Here is an 18,940-nt window from a genome sequence, read left to right as displayed (position 1 = left end):
GGCTTCAGGAGATTGAAACCCCAGGGCCACCCCGTCCAGCCACAAGCAGCTTCCCGAGCCATATCAATATTAACTTCTCTACTTGTGAAGAATGGTTCAGAAGCACTGCTGTAACTAACTGAAGTAATTAGATGATGCTGCAGTTGTATTCAAGGCATTCTGCATAGTGAGAATTGTCTGCTGTTTTTTTTCTTGTAAAAATATATTCTATATATACGTTATTTCCATGGAGGGGGACATAGGCTTTATAAACTGTACGCCGTTAAGTGTAGGAGTGCTGCACTTTACAGAGCACAGCAGGCATCTTTGTAAAGGGAGTTGGCAGAGCGCTGTAGCACGTTCAGGCCTGTAAATGCCCCCTCTACTGGCCGTTGTAGGTCTAGTATTAATTTACAGCTGATTTTGTTGTCCCTTCTACTTGACAAAGTACACACAAGAATGACCCAGATGAGCGTTTTGGTAGTGTGTAAATGTTAGGTGAACTGTTTAAGGTGGAAATAGTGGGGAGTGATCACAGTGTGGTAACTGTCATTGTTTAAAAAAACCTGAGTGATAACCTTGTGTATTGCTTGAAAGACAGAATTAGTAATTAGTTTTTTTAAAAAAAGACAGAATTAAAAATTAGCATATTATACCTTCCTTAAGATATAAGAATATAGGTAACACTATATTCAGAATTACTCTGAAAGATGGGCGCCAAATTAAAAACCCACACCTAAAGCCACCTGTAGGTAGGCTCCTAGATGGTAATGTATTGGTTACCCTTTAGAATACTGTGGTGAAGTGGAGAAACAAAGAACTTTTGAGAGTCCTTTTCTGTGTGTTTGTTGGGGGTCAGGCTGTCACCTTTCTTCTAACAGGAGAACTCAGGAATATAGATCTGGGATTAGGCAGTCCTAACATTTGACCCTAATAACGTCCAACCTAATTTATCTTGAAAAGCCAAGTTGTATCATGTAAATATTTAGTTTAATATTGTAACCTCTTAGTCAGGTTTTGTTGTTGTTGTTAAATAATTAAAATAACAAGATCTTTTATCTTAAATAATTCTCAGTGGAGTCAAACTTTCCCTAATTTTGGAGGAACTTCAAGGAAACTACTCTCAATTACTGAAAATTGTGAATTATAAAGGATTTTAAAATGCATTTTTTTTTTTTTTTTTTTTCCCCCGGTACGCGGGCCTCTCACTGTTGTGGCCTCTCCCATTGCGGAGCACAGGCTCCGGACACGCAGGCTCAGCGGCCATGCGTCACGGGCCCAGCCGCTCCACGGCATGTGGGATCCTCCCGGACCGGGGTACGAACCCGTGTCCCCTGCATCGGCAGGTGGACTCTCAACCACTGCGCCACCAGGAAAGCCCAAAATGCATTTTTTACTAGTACTTGTAACTTGAAATCAAGTAACAAAGTATTCCATAATATATATTTATGTAATTAGATTTTTAAATTATAAGAAATATTTGTAAATAAAAGACCAATAATTTTTAATTGGATTTCTAATGTATTTAATGCTTATGAAAAGTTTGTTCACATAAGCAATTAAAATATTATCAATTGTAGCCATATTCATAATTTATTTCACTCAGAAAACTGTCTTTAAATTTCTTAATGAGCTTGAATCTGTTGGTTCTTTTATGGCCTGTGTTGAAAACATAACCAAGGAATAAATGTGTCTCACTGATAATTAAAGTCAAACTACCTTCATGAAGTAGAATAAAGTAAAATCACGTTTGGTAGAAATTGAGCAATTGTGCTGTCCATCAGTCTAGAATATTATCTTTGTTCTGCCTAGAAATAATGCATTCTTTCAAAAATCCTTTATAATGGAATGTCCTGGAACCTTGTAACTGGCGTTGCTTGGTAAAATGGAGTGAAGGGCCGATCTTATTTTTATCACCATTGTGCACATCAAGGATTCTCTACCCTGATTACAAGTTAGAATCACTTACAGGGGAGCTTTAAAACATGCTGATGCTTTGGCAACACCCCTGGAAACTGATTTAATAGGTCTCAGATGGGACCTGGGCATAGGCTTCCAGGTGATTCCACGGTTAAAAAAATACTCCTTTAAAACTTTAGTGCTTGGGTAGCCTTCTTGTTATGGTCATGATTAATAGTAGGATACCCTTAGCCACAGTTAGCGGCTAAATTTTAAGGACTAGTTTAAACCCCACAAAACAAGAAATTACTGCTACACCTCCTTGCCTTGAGATTCTATTTTGGATTAGTGGTAAAAAAAGAAAGTAGTCACAGACCTTTCGTCAGGTTAAATGTCATTTGTATTAACAGGTGCTGGCGTAATTAGAATTGGCATTTTCTTAGGAGTCATCAGAATACAAATGACATTTCTTTCATATCTTTTTAGTGCTTAGGTGTACTCCGTACGTAATAGGTGTTTAGTGCATGGTATGTTATTGTATTTTTTTTTACAGCTTAAACATATTTCTGCGTTTAGCTCAATCATTATTAATCTACCTTAAAGGTCTTAATTGTCTTTAAAAATTGGGCTTTTATCACCATATATAGGGCCCCTGGGATACATATACCAGGCAAGTGATGTTACTTCCTTTTTACAAATAGAGAAACTAAGGCTCCACCCAATTTTAAGTAATTTGCCAAAGATCACAGGCTGGTTTAGCTTAGGACTTTTAATTCCAGTTTCTGCTCTATCAGTCCTTACTGCTTAGTGTGTAAATCAAATTCAGGAAACATAGGTGTTACTTGTGTAGGATTTACAGTATTATGTCAAGGATATACACATTTCAATCCTAACTGTAAAACTTTCCCACCTGGGACTTCCCTGGTGGTCCAGTGGGTAAGACTCCCAGCTCCCAATGCAGGGGACCTGGGTTCGATCCCTGGGCAGGGACTAGATCCCACATGCCACAGCTAAGAGTCCACATGCCCCAACTAAAGATTCTGCATGCCGCATTGAAGATCCCAGGTTTCACAACAGAGACTCGGCGCAGCCTAAATAAATAAATATTTTTTAAAAAAAAGGACTTTCCCACCAGAAACCTTTAACTTTTAATTATGAAGCCAAGTAGGCCAGATAGAAATATGTTGTCTTGGATTGAGTACATAGATAATAGTGTAATACTATGTATTAAGCCTAACAGCGTTTATATACTTCATTCATTAATATATGAAGCCAGGGTATTTGTATCAGCTTTTTTTATCTGATTCTCTGAAAACCTTAATTACATTCTTTGGTAATTTGAATATTGTCATGGAACTCTTTAATGACTTTAATCAGCTAAACAACTAAAATTTTAAATAATTTTTGGCTCTTGGAGTATGTGAACTTTTTTTAGTTGGGTGAAATGAAGGTCTTAAGATTCTCTGTTTAAACATTAAAAGACACAAAATTTTATCTTCTGCCAACATGATACAGCACAGGGGACTTTACCCCAGGCATTGATAAATCTATGAAGGGATGACTACCCACTAGCAAGGACAGAAGGGGAGTGCCATCTTGTAAGCAACTTCAGCAGTCTTGTTACAGGATACTTACATTTTTGTTGGTTTTAAAGGAAATTGGGTACTTGGCAATTTTAATAGTAGAGCAATAGTAGGGAAAGGAACTTACCTTTTTTTTCTTTTTTTTTTTTGATCAAAGAGAGCTTTCTTAACCCAAATGAAGATGGAAAGTGCTTTTCTACCATTAGCAGCTTCCTGCTGCCTGATGATACGGTGATCAACACATAGGCCTGTCCTTGCAGCTGGCTTCCTGGCTCAGCTGAAAGAGTGATTTTCTTTAGTTGGTCCCTAGTGTTGCTACTGTCAGCTCTTCTATGTCTCTGACTTAAGTTTTCTGTGCTTCCCAGTTCTACTTTCTGCATACACCAATCTTTAGAGTATTTGTTTTTTTGTTTTTTTAGGGGGGAGGGCTCTGCATTGGGTCTTCATTGCTGCGTGCGGGCTTTCTCTAGTTGCGGTGAGCAAGGGCTACTCTTCGTTGTGGTGTGCAGGCTTCTCGTTATGGTGGCTTCTCTTGTTGCGGAGCATGGGCTCTAGGCACGTGGGCTTCAGTAGTTGTGGCACGCAGGCTCAGTAGTTGTGGCACACAGGCTTAGTTGCTCCGCGGCATGTGGTATCTTCCTGGACCAGGGTTCGAACCCGTGTCCCCTGCATTGGCAGGCGGATTCTTAACCATTGCACCACCAGGGAAATCCCACTTTAGAGTATTTCTCCCTAATCTCCCTCAGCCATGTAATTCTTAAATTCGTGAAAGTTTTATAATAGAAGCTAGGGAAACAAAATATAAGTATCAAATTTCATTTATCAAAGAATTCTAAATGTTTGGATTCATGTATTTATGAAAGTTTATTTTAAAATATCTTTACGTGGGCTAGTATGCATATTATAAAAGCAAATACTTAAATATTTCAGTTTTATTTGTTAATGTAAATATACAGTTTTTAAAACTCTAAATGTTATAATTCCAGTAAACGCTATCTTTTTTTTTTTTTAAGGTACCAGTATTTCTTGCAAATCAAACAAGACATACTTACTGGAAGGTGAGCTGTTTTAAGTTTTTAGTAATGGGCTTTAAAAATACTTCCAATTCTGTATTAAGTAGTTCATGATCATTGCAGACAGATTATCTACTGAAAGATGGCTACATGTAGCATGAATTCCTTTCATCAGATAAGTTCATTACTTAATAGTTAAAATGTAAGTCACACAGAAACTTCAAGTGTGAATAGTATAATATAAATTATATTGCTTTTAAAATTATTGTGTTTAACCTTGAGTTATTTTCTGTTTCATTAGATTGCCCTGTCCTTATAACACTGCTGCTCTTTTGGCTTCATTTGCTGTTCAGTGTAAGTATCAGTCCACCTTTGGGCCAAATAGCATGTGATTGCATGGTCTCTGTTGGTAGTACGGCCTTTAATGTATGAGTTATTTAAACATATGTTACTATGCAGAAAAAAGTGACTACACAGAAAGTGTAATGAAACATCCAATTAGTTAGCACTTACTTTGATTCCTGAAAATAATTTTTCTGAAGTTGTTTAAGACCTAGGAGAACGTTAAATGCATTGTTATAATTTGCTTAAATGGTAACAGTAGAAACAAATATTTTACTTCCAGAAATATAAAGGAATTCTTGACATTGCTGATTTGGCTATAAAACTTGAAAAATGTGTTTATTGAAGTGTGAATATTTTCTTTCCATTTATTAGCTGAACTTGGAGACTACAATCAATCAGAAAACTTGCCAGGCTACCTCTCAGATTATTCTTTCATTCCTAATCAACCTCAAGATTTTGAAAAAGAAATTGCAAAACTACATCAGCAACATACGTAAGGATTTACTTACTTTTCTCCTTACTTGATAAACTTCTTAATGGCATCTTTTCTAGAGAAATGTTTTAAATTATTTCTAATGTGATTACTTAATATAGAATAGTTACTATTATATAAAATAGTATGATTACTGTAAAGAAATGTAGGTAATCTATACTAAAAAAAATCATAGACTATATGAGGCTTGTTTTCATGTCTGTTAAGAAACACAAAGCTGTATGTAAACAGACATGTATTGGCTATTATACAAAGTCGCCAGTTCTTTAAGAAGGAATTTTAGAATATTAATAATATGTTCACAATATACAGTTCAATCTACTTAGCAATTCTTTCTTAGTTTTTAGCTGTGTGAAAGGAATCTATTCTGTTTGGTAATGAGCCAAGAGAAGAAAAGGAACTTTATGTAGTACTAAATTAATAAAAAAAAAAATTCTTTTAAAATAGTAGCATTTTTTCATTTATAACAGTATTCAACTTTGATATTTTATGAGTCTGATTTTCTGTGACATGAGTTTTCAAGAAGAGGTTTATCGCTTGGAATAGAAAATCATATTGTTTCTTGGTTCAGAGTTCAGTTTTGCTTTACCATACAATTCAAAATACTCATGGAGGAACTAAGGCAGTGTTACATATTGGCTGAGAATCTGAGCTAGACTCTAAGAATCTGAGCCAGACTCATTTGGCCTCGTTTGAAATTCTGATGAGGCTACTTTACTTACAATCTTGTAACCTCAGCCGAATCACTCTATGTCTGTTTCTGTTTCCTTACATGTAAATTGGGGATGATAAAACTATCTACCTCTGGTGTTATTATAAGGATTAAGTGAGTTTATATATACAGAGTACTCAGAACAGTGCTTGGCACATAGTAAGCACTGAAGAAATATTAGCTCTTATTAATAAGGAGACTCACTTTCATTCGGTAATGGCCCATGTGTCTACAACATGTTGGCAAACTATGGCCTGTTGCCTCCTTTTGCGTGGTCTACGAGCTAATAAAAATGGTTTGAAATAGTTGAAGAAAATCAAAAGAAGACGAACATTTTGTGGCACATGAAATTTTGAGAAATTCTACTTTCAGTGTCCTTACGTGAACAGTCATTGGAACACAGATTCCCTCATTGGCCTACACATTGTCTGTGGCTGTGTTCACATAACAGCAGAGCTGAATTGTTGCAGCAGAGGCCATATGGCCTGAAAGCCTGAAGTGCTTACCAGCCAGCTATTTCCAGTAAAGGTTTGTGGACCCTAATCTAAAACAAGATTAATGAGTGAGAATTTTATCAGACCGGCTTCATGTGGTATGGGGGCTGTTGTGGTCTAAAAGCAAATGCCATTTATTATGAAAGTTCTACACATTGCATATCTGAACCAAGGGTTTGAAGATAAACCAGATTTTTAAAAAAAATTTACCAATAATGACAAGTCTGTTTCTGTCAGGAAAAAGTTTGTACATTTCACAAGGTATTTATTATATATTTCTATTTGCTTTAAAGAAATGGTTCTGCAAATTTTTAAAGAAAGAAAAAATAGAATCATCCAGTTTATAATGCAGGAGGGTGGGGAAGAAAGTAGAGTATTTATTTAACTTAATTGAATTTTATAGAAAACTGAAGTATATCTCTTTTATGAGGAATCCCATTTTTATGATCATACATTGGCAGGCTGCTTGCTCCCTGATATCATTCATGAATGAAGGGTGATATCTTTGCATTTTTAATTTGTTGCTTTTGCTCTGCTATAGCCTGATAATATCAGATAACCAAGGTTGTTAGAACTATATATAATATAGCCTTTTTAAAGGCTTTGCATTTACAGTAGTAGTCCTCAAACTTGTGTTCATAAGAATCACCTGGAATATTTCTTAAATATAAACAATTTGGACCCATTTGTTCTATATCAGTTTCTAAAGAACAGTACATCTGAAACTACCTGTGATGAAAGACCGGTTTTCCCCTCAGTCTCTCATGGAATGATGCTTCTGAAAAATATAATAAAAATGAATTACTAGAAAAATAAAATAGAGAAATAAACAAAGGCATAAAAAATTAACAAGTACTTTTTTGTTGTTACATGCAACAGACATAAAATTACTCTGCCAAAGTGCTACAAAAGGCTGTGACACTCTCAATTTCTGTTCTTGTTATGAGTCAACACCTGTCTGTGCACCACACCCTGAGAAGCCCTGCTCCAGAGTTCGCCCCAGAGACTGCATGTGTCAGAAGCACCCTGTGTGATTACAATGCACATATGGAGTGTAGACCAAATTTTGAAAAATATTTGTTTTAAGTCTGAGAGTGGCTTTGCAAGTCTGAGAGTGGCTTTTTTTTAAGTTAAGTCTGAGAGTAGCTTAGAACTTTAAAAAGCTGGTGCATTCTTGTGTTTCTGGAAAATAAGAAAATATTCTACAAAATAATAATTTGTGTTACTGAAAATGTACCTTCCAGAAAAGTTAGATGTTACTGCACAGAACTAAGAGGAGCGCCCTTGCACATGGCGTTTTGTAAAATAGTCAATCAGAATGCTGGAAAGTTTCAGACAAATCGCCTTTTTGTAATTTGGTCATATCTGTGATTGTTATAATTTTTAACCTAATGATGTTTTTACAGAGGCTTATCTCCTGCAGAAGCAGAATTTAATTACCTGAACACAGCACGTACCTTAGAACTCTATGGAGTTGAATTCCACTATGCAAGGGTAAGTGAAGAAAATGCATTTTGATATTGTTGAGTTAGGCACCATTATTCAGCAAAAAAAAATCTTTAATGCCCTGATAGGATTAGGCAACAAATGGAACAGTGAGTGCTGCCAGCATAGTCGCACTGAAAATTTCCTCTGAATATAAGTATTTTCACAGTTACAATCACTTAAGATTCAATACCTGACAAGAAGAGTGGTTGAAGTGGATTTTTCATGTTATTTTTCTACAAGGTAGTGTTTTATGTTATAAGGATAATTTTTGCTGACCATAAGAGACAGTACCTTTAGAATTTTTATTTTGCAAAATAAAAACTGTTACAGTGGGCTTCCCTGGTGGTGCAGTGGTTAAGAATCTGCCTGCCAATTCAGGGGACACGGGTTTGAGCCCTGGTCCAGGAAGATCCCACATGCCCTGGAGCAACTAAGCCCGTGCGCCACAACTACTGAGCCTGCGCTGTAGAGCCCGCGAGCTACAACTACTGAAGCCTGTGCGCCGAGAGCCCGTGCTCCTAACAAGAGAAGCCACCGCAATGAGAAGCCTGCACACCGCAACGAAGAGTAGCCCCTGCTTGCCGCAACTAGAGAAAGCCTGCGCACAGCAAAGACCCAATGCAGCCAAAAATAAATAAATTTAAAAAACAAATTAAAAAAACTGTTACAGGAAAAGTAATTTGAATTTTTAACTTTTATGAAATCATTATCATAAAAGATGCTTTCACCTCACTGAGGCCTGTATTACTACACTCCTTTCATCATTTAGTAACATCATTATAAATTTTTATTTATAAAGCACAAAATCAGTTGTATTTACATATTTTGGTTGCCCCTCTACCATTCCTTTGTTAGGATGGAATTCTATAATCACTGGCTTTTCCTGTACAACACCCTAACTTTTTTTTTCTTTTTTTTTTTGGAGGAGATAAAGCTTTTATTTAGTTTATTTTTTTGATTTAATTAATTTATTTTTTATACAGTGGGTTCTTATTAGTTGTCTGTTTGATACATATTAGTGTATATATGTCAATCCCAGTCTCCTAGTTCATCCCATCACCATCCTCCCTGACTTCTTTTTCATTGTGTCAATTTGCTGCTTCCAAAAGACTGTTATCCTCCTGCCATAAGTGTATTTGTGAGTGACTATCCTTCATTTGTGCGTCTCTTCACCTAGATTCCTTCTCATGATTGTTTCATCAAGAGATTATATTCCTTTAGAAGTACCTGAAGTACAGCTATTCTCTATACCTAATGAAAAGTGGAATTATAGGTAATCATCAGTTTAATTGGTGATAGGTTTTATATTTTCTTGGGACAAACTACTAAGCCTAATATGGATCCCAGCCTGAAAGGGAGTTAAGTTTTCCTTAGATAGTTATTTTTAATTTATTTTAACATATAGACATATGCAGACCCATTCCTTTTAAAAAACCAAATGACTTGCTTTCCTCACATGACTGGATCTGGTAATTCTGAGCATTTGTGACTTGGAAGTCTGTCTGGTTCCATTTAAAATGTTTAAGTCTCCCTTGAACTTCTTGTGTTCTTTAGAATGGGCCCTTCACCCTCCCTCCCTCTTTGCGGGCTATTACTTTTGAACGTGATTCTCCAAAGGTAAAGTAGTGGTCACTAGATTTTGTTTTTATTATACTACAGTCTAAAACAAATGGAACTTTAAATATGTACACTAGACTATGGTTAACAGTAAAAAAGACCATTAAAATCAGTCATTTTAGTGCTAAACAGTTTTCTGAAGGTGGTTTAGACTGCTGTTTATCATTGACTGCTGTCAATATAATACAAAGAATCTTAGACTTTTTTTTAACTTAAGTGACATGGCTGGATCTCATACATAATTAACCATATCATTATTTATTGATTTGTTTAAGTTATGTTTTTTTATTGTTTAAATTAGTAGATTGTAAAACTCTTTCTCAGAAAGCCATAAATGTAGAGTGCCAAATTAAAGGAATTTAAATATTTTGTACAGACCAAAAAAAAAAAAAGAAAAAAAACCCCACAAAATAACCCAGCTAGGAAAAGGTGTTTCTGCTGTATATGGATGTGGAGAACTTCAGAAAATGTGCAAATGTTCAGTGAACATGAAGGGAAGTTTTGTAGCCTCAGGAACAAAAAGGACAAAAGGTAGAGGGGAGAGGACATGTAAAGAAAATACTTAAGTTTTAATTGAATATCACAAGCAAAAGTATGTTTGAAATAATATTTTATTTTGAAAAGCAAGGTAAGATCTTTTCTCTCTGCCTCCAGAATGTAGGCTGAAAAAATTAGAGTAGAACTAAGTTATTTATAGCAATCTGCAAGATGCAAATAAGTCTTAGAACCGTCATAGCAGTGCATCTGTTATGTGCCTTGCACAGTGTTGGCACTAAGGATGACTTAGTGAACAAAACATCAATTATCCCTGCCCTCATGGAGCTCACAAGATAGTGAGGGGAAAGAATTAGAGCATGTATGAACAGTTAAGTATTTGAGAATATGAAGGGGCAAGTACAGAATGCCACGGGACCCTGTGGCAGGAACTTCTAATGCAGCCTGGCAGCAGAGGGTAGGGAAGCCTTCTTAGTAGTAATTTACTGAAGCCAGAAAAGTTAATAAGAACTAGCCAAGGGAGTAGTTTTCACCATAGAGCCATCAGGATGAAGGAAGACCGGGAATCAAGAGAGAGCATGGCCTATTTGACAAAACAAAACATTTAGTATGCCTGCAAGATTATATGAATAAGGGAAAAGGAAACTATAGAAAAGAAAAGAATGAAGGACAGCTTCAGGATAAAAAGGAAAGAAGAAAAGATTTGAGGGGGCTTCCCTGGTGGCACAGTGGTTGAGAATCCGCCTGCCAATGCAGGGAACACGGGTTCGAGCCCTGGCCCGGGAAGATCCCACATGCCGCAGAGCAGCTAGGCTCATGTGCCACAGCTACTGAGCCTGTGCTTTGGAGCCCGTGAGCCACAACTACTGAGCCCGCGTGCCGCAACTACTGAAGCCCGCGCGCCTAGAGCCCGTGCTCCACAATGAGGGAAGCCACTGCAATGAGAAGCCCGCACACCGCCACGAGGAGTGGCCCCCGCTCACGGCAACTGGAGGGAGCCTGCGTGCAGCAACGAAGACCCAACACAGCCAAAAAAAAAAAAAAAAAAAAAAGATTTGAGGGCAGGGAATGTGGGAATATTTGTTTCTTAAAATAACATCGTAAATTGATTTTTTTCTTGGTGTTCAGTTGTATGAGTTTTTAACACATGTGTAGTGTTCACGTAACCACAAACAGAAACAGAGCAGTTCCATCACCGCCACCCCCCACCCCACCCCAAAAAAATACACTGGCTCGTGCTGCCCAGCCTCCTACTGGTCAGTCCACCCTCATACTTACCCCCGGTTCCTGGCAACCCTGGTCTGTTGCCTGACTCCATAGTTTGTCTTTTCCAAAATGTCTTATAAATGGAATCCTGCAGTATGTAATCTTTTGAGACTGGCTTCTTTTACTTACAGTAATGCATTTGGGATTTATCCTAGATACTGTGTAGTTCAGTAGTTCATGCCTTTTATTGCTGAATTGTATTCAGTTATATGGATGTACCATGGTTTGTTTCTCCATTCACCCACGGAAGGACATCTGGGTCGTTTCCAGTATTTTTTGTTTTGTTTTGTTATTAATAGGCCTACTGCAAACATTCATTTATAGGTTTTTGTGTGAATTTAAGTTCTCATTTCTGTAGGGTAATAATCCCAAAGTGGGATTTCTGGGTCATATAACAAGTGTATACTTAGCTTTATATGAAATTATGGAATTGTTTTCTAGACTGACTGAACCACTTTGCATCCCCACCAGCATCTTTGCAAGTTCCAATTGTTTTAGATCCTTTTAGCATGTGGCACTGTTTTGTTTCTTTTTAAGCTTTTCTGATAGGTGTGTTTTATCTCATCATGGTTTTACTTTGCATTTCCCTAATGACTAATGATGTTGGGTATCATATCTTTTCTTTGATGAATGTCTGTTCAGGTGTTTTTCCCATTATTTAATTTGTTCTTTTCTTTTTTTACTCTTGTGTTTTGAGAACTCTTTATATATGCTAGATACACTTTTTTTGTTGGATATGTGATTTGCAGATATTTTCCCCACTCTTTCTTTTGCCCTTTTGTTCTCTTAACAATGTCTGTCACAGAGCAAAAGAAAGTGATAGATTCTCATACCCCTTATTCAATCACTGATGGAACAGACATTTTAAAAATCAGCATAATATAGATTTTAGCAACATAGCAAACTATAGAATACTGTATCCGACAAGTTTGGAGTACATATTATTTTTAAATATGCAGAATATAATTTCTGTTCATGGTACATTTAAGCTAAAAACAATAACAAAACGATGACTTTAAAAATCCTCCGAGTATTTGGAAATTAAGAAATATACTTCTAAACAAGCCATGGGTACAAATACTATCATTATTTCTACCCAACAGCCTCTGTGCACTGCTCTCAGACTCACCTAGAAAGAATAATAATTAGTTACCCCTAAGTTTGTGGTTAGGATCAATTGATAAAATAACAGGTATCCAATTAATCTTGAAAATATAAAATAATTTGAGCATATTAAATTAATACCAAGGAACATTGTGGGAGCTAAATTTAAATATTTATAAAGAATTTCTGACCTCTAAAAATGGAAGAAGCACTATCTCAGGAGTAATTGTTGGCCTAAGTAACTTGTTAAATGAATGGCTTGAGGGCTCACTAAATTCCTATCATCTTTACTAGAAAATCAGTCAATATTTATTACACTGTGAGAGTGGAATAAAATAGCATAATAGAGCTATACGATATCTATACCGTAGATCTTCAAGTTTAATCTCTGTTTTATAAAGAAGTTAGCATGATATAAACTCTTTGTTTTCCTAAGAAACTGATTCCTGGTTATCTAGATGTAAATGTAATCACAGAAGGCTTGGCCTTAGGTTTTTGTTAGGTATAGGATGCTCTAAATTGACCCTAAAACAGTTCTACCCAAGTTTTGGGCTTAATTGTGAGTATCTTATTTCCATAGGTGTTTGTAATAATGATGAAGATAATTCTACTGAAAAATAACTTTTGCCCTTCAAAGTTTCAAGAAAAGGAAAGCTTAATGATGCTATTTTGATTATTCATTTATTCATTCAGTGAACATTTATTGAGCACCTTCTATGTTGCAAGTCCTGTTTATAGACACCATGGATACAGCAGTGAGTAGATAAAATCCTACCCTCATGAAGCTTGCATTCCAGTGGGCAAGACAGACTATAAGCACATAATTGAGTATCTTAGAGTACATAGTATGTGATTCCATGGAAGTAAAGTTCAAGAATAGGCAAAATACCAGTCTATATCAGCAGAAGTCAGAACAGCAGTTCCCTCTGCAGAGGTGTTACTAGCTGGGAGGCTCCTGAGGGAGCCTTTTGGGATTTGGAAAAATGTATATGTTGGTTTGTGGTGGTTACATGTAAGTGTATATACTCAAGTTATGCAAGTTGTAAAATTTTGAGTTGTACACTTAAGGTTTGTGCATTTTACTGTATATTCTACTCAGTTTTCTTATGATTAATTAAAAGGTAATATATCAGATTGTGATAGATGCTGTGGAGAAAAATTAAGGTGAGAAAGGGGAGTGAGACAATCAAAAATGGGATATCAGAGAAGGCCTTCTGAGAAGGTGAACAGATGTTGAGGAGTTGTGCAGATATCCGTGGGGAGAATGTTCTAAGCAGAAGAAACAGCAGTAAAAGGCCATGAAATAGTGTGCTTTGCACCTTAAGGAACAGCAAAGTTCCATACCAAACAGTATGGCTGGTACAGTGAGCTGGAGTGGAGCGTATTGACAAGGTCCAGGTGGACCAGGACTTTATAAGAATTTTACAGACTTTGGCTTTTAATTATAAGCAAGGCCAGTTGAGGGTTTGAGGAGATAAAAGACATGGTATGATTTACATTTTTTTTAAACTGTTTTTGGCCGCGTTGTGTGTCTTGCGGGATCTTAGTTCCCTGACCAGGGATCGAACCTGGGCCCCTGCAGTGGAAGCGTGAAGTCCTAACCACTTGACTGCCAGGGAAGTTACCCAATCTACATGTATTTTGAATATGGAAGTGACAGCACTGACTGATGAATTGGCTCTAGGGTGTGAGAGAAAAAGGATTCAAGGAATGATTCTAACGTTTTGGCCTGAACAACTACAAGGATGGAGTAACTTCAGTAATTTGTAACAATCAGAGAGAAGCAGATTTGAGAGGGTGGGTCAGGAGCTAGTCTTGGGACATGCAATTTTAGAATACTTTTATCAATCGAAATGAAGGAAGGCAGGCAATTCAGTATATGGAACTGGAGTTCAGAGGCGAGGTCTGGACTAGAGCCATACATTTGGGAATTGTCAGCTTACAGATAATATTTAAAGCCGTGACACGGGAGCACTGAAGGAACATAGCTAGTAGCAATTGAAGATTAGAGGTCCTCAGAGCTGGAACACTTCAAATTTTAAAGGTTAGATGAGGAAGAAATAGCCATTTAGATAGAAAGAACGCCTTTCAAAAAGAATGCCTTTCTTTCTGTCAGACACTTGTGTGTCTTTGAAGCCAGGTGAATCAGGTGTGGTCAACTATGTCAGATGAGAATTGGATTAGAAATGAGGAAGTTATTGTAATATTACCAGTATTGACTTTGTAATAGCAATTTTGGAGCTATTGTGATGGCCAAAGGCTGATTGATTAGAGAATATTCAAGAAAGACTGTGAGAACAGTAATTTTGAGAGATTTTACTGTACAGGTTACAGATAATAATCACAGGAAACACCTTTGTAGCATTTACTATGTGCCTGACAACCTTCTTAGGGCTTATATATATTAATCTCATTTAATCCTTAAAACAGCCCTGTGAAGTAAGAGTATTATCATCCTTACTCTCCAGATGAGGAAAATGAGACACAGAGAAGTTAACTAATTTAATCATATGATATCTGTTTCTGTTTTAAGGTTCTTCAAAAACCTTGTTTTTAACCTGCATATATTTGAGGACTTTTGGACATATTTGTTCGAATAATCAAATAATTTAAAAATATAATCCCTTGAAACAGAGAAAAGAATCTCTTCTGTACAATAGAGCTATATATATGATTTCATCTGTGTCACCCTAAAATATTCAGATCACACAGTGATTTTCCATATTCTGCTATGTGCTTTTTACTCATCAGGACCTGTCTAGACATAGCTTTTTTTTTTCTTTGCCCTTTTTGATTCTTCTGTATCTTTATGAAAGTATCAGTAGGTCATTACTTGTATTCACTTTCATTGAATAATTTGAGAGCACATAACACTGTTAGACCTATATAGGGCACACAGAAATATTTTTTTAATTATTAATGAGTGTGTATTATGGCTAACTTTATACCTAACTACATGAAAAATATACAAACATAATAATTTTAAACTAATGATATATATAGGGGAAAATCATAAAGCTAAAAGGTAAAAGTGAAAACAATTTCAACATATATTACAGAAAGTTTTTTAGTATTCATATTTTATAAAGAGTTCCCAAAATAGAGTAATTTTTTAAAACATATAAGTAGAAATACAGGAAAAACAGATGAGCATGTTGAAGTATAACTTGGTATATAACCCCTTTGGAGTGCAAATACTGATATGAATATAATATTTGACCACTTCCATTTCTCAGACTCCACCCTTTTTATAGAGGTGTTTTAAATAATGTGTTCAAGGATTTTTATTACAGCATTGTTTGTAATATTAAAAATTTAGAAATCTCTAAATGAGTCAACAGAAATGGTTAAGAAATTGTGATAAATCCATATTTTGGAATAATATGCAGCAGTTAAAACTGATGAGTTAGAGGTATATATATTGATATGAAAAGATATCTACAAAATGCTAAGTGCAAAAGAAAAATTACGCAATAATATTTCCCAGTTTTTGTTGATTAAAGAAATTGTGTGGTTATAAATACTACATATTTATATTTTGTATATATAAACAAAGATCTAGAAAAATATACAGTGGTCCCCCCTTATCTATGGTTTCTGTTTCTGCAGTTTGTTACCTGAGCTCAACTGTGGTCTGAAGATACTAAATGGAAAATTTTAGTGGCTTTGTGTTATTATTGTATTCTTACCATGTGACTGCAGAGAGACTAGAATGGTTAAGTGGTCCCAGCGACTTAGTGGAGAGTAGAACTGTGGTCTCCACCAGAAAGGAGGGGAGGGCACACTGCAGGGCAGAGTGAATGGACAGTTGAGGCATGGGTAGAGAATATTAGAATATCTGTTCACAGTCCTCCGAAATCTCATCCTGTTTACATTGCTGCTTTTTAACATGTTGTAAAATAAAGCACATACGCCTGTGTGTATATCTTAGTGAACATCTTTGTAAATACTACGCAGGTCAGCAGTAGGCTTTAGCCAGCCATTCCAGAAATGCTTTTTATATACTGTACCAATCATAGCCCCTTCCTACATTGTTCTTCTGTGGTTTTATCACACAGTGTGCCTTCCTGGATACTAAAATTTGGTCTTGCTTTTTGTTTGTTTGTTTTAATTGAATAACTTTAAATGTCTTTTAATCCCTTCTTCCCTTACCGTTCCTTAGAATTTTCTTGTTAAAGAACTGCACCATTTCACCTGTAGTTTCACATAGTCTGGACTTTGCTGATTACATATTCATGGTACAATTCAGTACATTCTACTGGGCTAATGAAGTTTTCACAGAGAAGGTGGACTTGATCTAGACTTTGGTTAGGTTTGATTTGATTCATCAGAGAGACGTGAAGAGTTGAGAACAGCATTAATTAAAACATGTAATTATGGGTACACAAAACACGTGGAATGGCCTAATGGGAAGCAGGTTTTTACTAATTATAAAGGGGGAAATGAAATGGGACGGGGTGGTCATTTCAGTGCCAAGCTAAACAGCGGAGATATTTTCCTACAGATAATAGAGATCCATTCATTTCACAAATGGGTAGGCCTTTCTACATCTAAAAACCTGAAAGGGCGCAAAACAAAGGCCCTGCACTTTGCTACTTAGGTTCTAGTGAAGAAGAGAAAAAATAAACAGATTAAACAAGTCAGTGTATAGCGTTATATTAGATAGTAATAAGTGATAAGAAAAGCATAAAATAAGGTGGTCAGCGTTCGTTTTTCTATACACTGGAATTAATAGCATTTGTATCCATAAAGGACGTAATACTTATTTTCTTGGTTCTCTTGCCCAACTCTGGCAGTACCTTGGGAACTGATACCTCAGTCTAGATAACTATGATTTGAGAATTTGATAGCTATATAGATAGCTATAATTTGAGAATTTGAATTCCTAGATATCCCTGCAGTGTTTTTTAACGTTTTTCTACCAACATAGCAGCCTGACTGCTTTACGTATTTATTGAGTTTTTCATATCTCTTTAATGGCATTCGTTCCTCTCAAGTGCTTGGTGGCCCTTGGTTGTATACTCCTTTCGTATTTGTGATTGCTACTTCACTTGGTCACGCGTGATGTTTGTCCTCACTGTGGCCTGTTTTAGGTGCTGGAGGAGGGAAGGAAGGAACTGCCGGGTAGAATGTGCCTATAGTTTGCTTTTTCAGTTTGGGGTTCTCCATGCCTTTTGGGGATCATTCTATTCCTGTCCCCAGTATCCACACTTGCTCCACACTTGTAGACAGGCTGCACACACTTCTGTGTCCTGTAGCTCAGTCTAGATTGTAGGGTTGATAGGAGCTAATTATCTTCCTGCTCCTACCTGATCATCCTGACGGGAATTTGAGGCTTCCCCTTGGGCTGCGGTTTTCTGGAATTATTTTCTCTTCATAAATCTGATCTTATCCACTTTGTCTTCACAGACTCCTCAAAATGTCTGGCCCACTGATTACATACCTTTCAGTGTTATGGATTGTTTTCAAGTGTTAGGGATTTTTTCTGTTTTCATATATCTTCTCTGATGTTTTATGAGATTGGGAGCAGAAGGAATAAGCAGAGCGTATATTAAGTCGCCGTCTGTGAGGCTGGACCTGCCATCTTGCTTCACACTTCTGATTGACGTCCTTTAAACAGTGATTTAAGACTCTGATAATAGTGTGCAGTGGTGCTGGTTATTGCAAAAGAAAAGGAGCAGCCAGACAAATTAACGTACACGGCTGTGTTTGGCCACTTACTACACGTTAGCTTACCTAACAGGCTAATTTAGTAATATTTCATTTAATTAGAAATTGTTGAAACTACACTTTAAAGGTTTTTTCCTAGGGAGACAATTACAAAATCTTGATTATATTTTCATTAATTAGTTCTATCTTCTGATCACATAAATGCTAGGGATAAAAGCATTATTGCTATATTAGTTTGCCTGGAGTATATTTCAAGTCAAGAAGCAGAGCTATTTCAAGACTGATTAGCAGCTGAGAAAAGTTTTAATTCCACTCATTCTCTTAATAGTGCAGGTCAGCTGTTCACGTTGGATCAGTCAGCATGAGAACTCACCCATCAAAGCACAATTCAAATTTCCTTCTCAGGAGCCTTCCAAACTCTCCAGCAATTGTCCCCACTCTATACTCCCATAATGTTTTTGCTGTATTATGTCTGTTACAGAACTTCTCATTATATTGGAAATATTATTTTATTACAGGTTGCCCTTCACCAAACTCTGAACTCCAGGTTTTCTTCACTTTTGCAATCCTACCACCATATTTACACAGTAATTGGACCTTAATAGTTTTAGAAATGGAAAGATGGGTACTAACTTGTCATTCTATAAGATGAGAAGGTCTTTGATTTTCTATATCAAAGAGTCAGTCCCATTTATAAACTGTGGGAAATCCTGAAATCATTTTTGCTTTAGCTTAATAAATTTTAATAATGCAACATTTAAGTTTGATTTGAAGTATGTCCT

General features: G+C 36.3%; 1 protein-coding gene across 7 annotated transcripts in view; it reads left to right on the top strand.

The window, feature by feature from the left end:
• PTPN4 (protein tyrosine phosphatase non-receptor type 4) overlaps positions 1 to 18,940 on the top strand; it is a 178,636-nt gene that overhangs the window by 83,714 nt on the left and 75,982 nt on the right. For all 7 annotated transcript variants that reach the window (XM_004276902.4, XM_033400230.2, XM_033400232.2 and 4 more), the window contains exons 6-9: positions 4,475 to 4,519; positions 4,776 to 4,828; positions 5,192 to 5,312; positions 7,925 to 8,012. In XM_004276902.4, the coding sequence (XP_004276950.1) occupies positions 4,475 to 4,519; positions 4,776 to 4,828; positions 5,192 to 5,312; positions 7,925 to 8,012 (307 nt within the window). The remainder of the gene's footprint in view (positions 1 to 4,474; positions 4,520 to 4,775; positions 4,829 to 5,191; positions 5,313 to 7,924; positions 8,013 to 18,940) is intronic.

The sequence above is a fragment of the Orcinus orca genome, chromosome 7 (assembly GCF_937001465.1).
Source record: "Orcinus orca chromosome 7, mOrcOrc1.1, whole genome shotgun sequence".
NCBI lineage: Eukaryota > Metazoa > Chordata > Mammalia > Artiodactyla > Delphinidae > Orcinus > Orcinus orca.
This window is presented reverse-complemented; position numbering and strand designations above follow the sequence as displayed.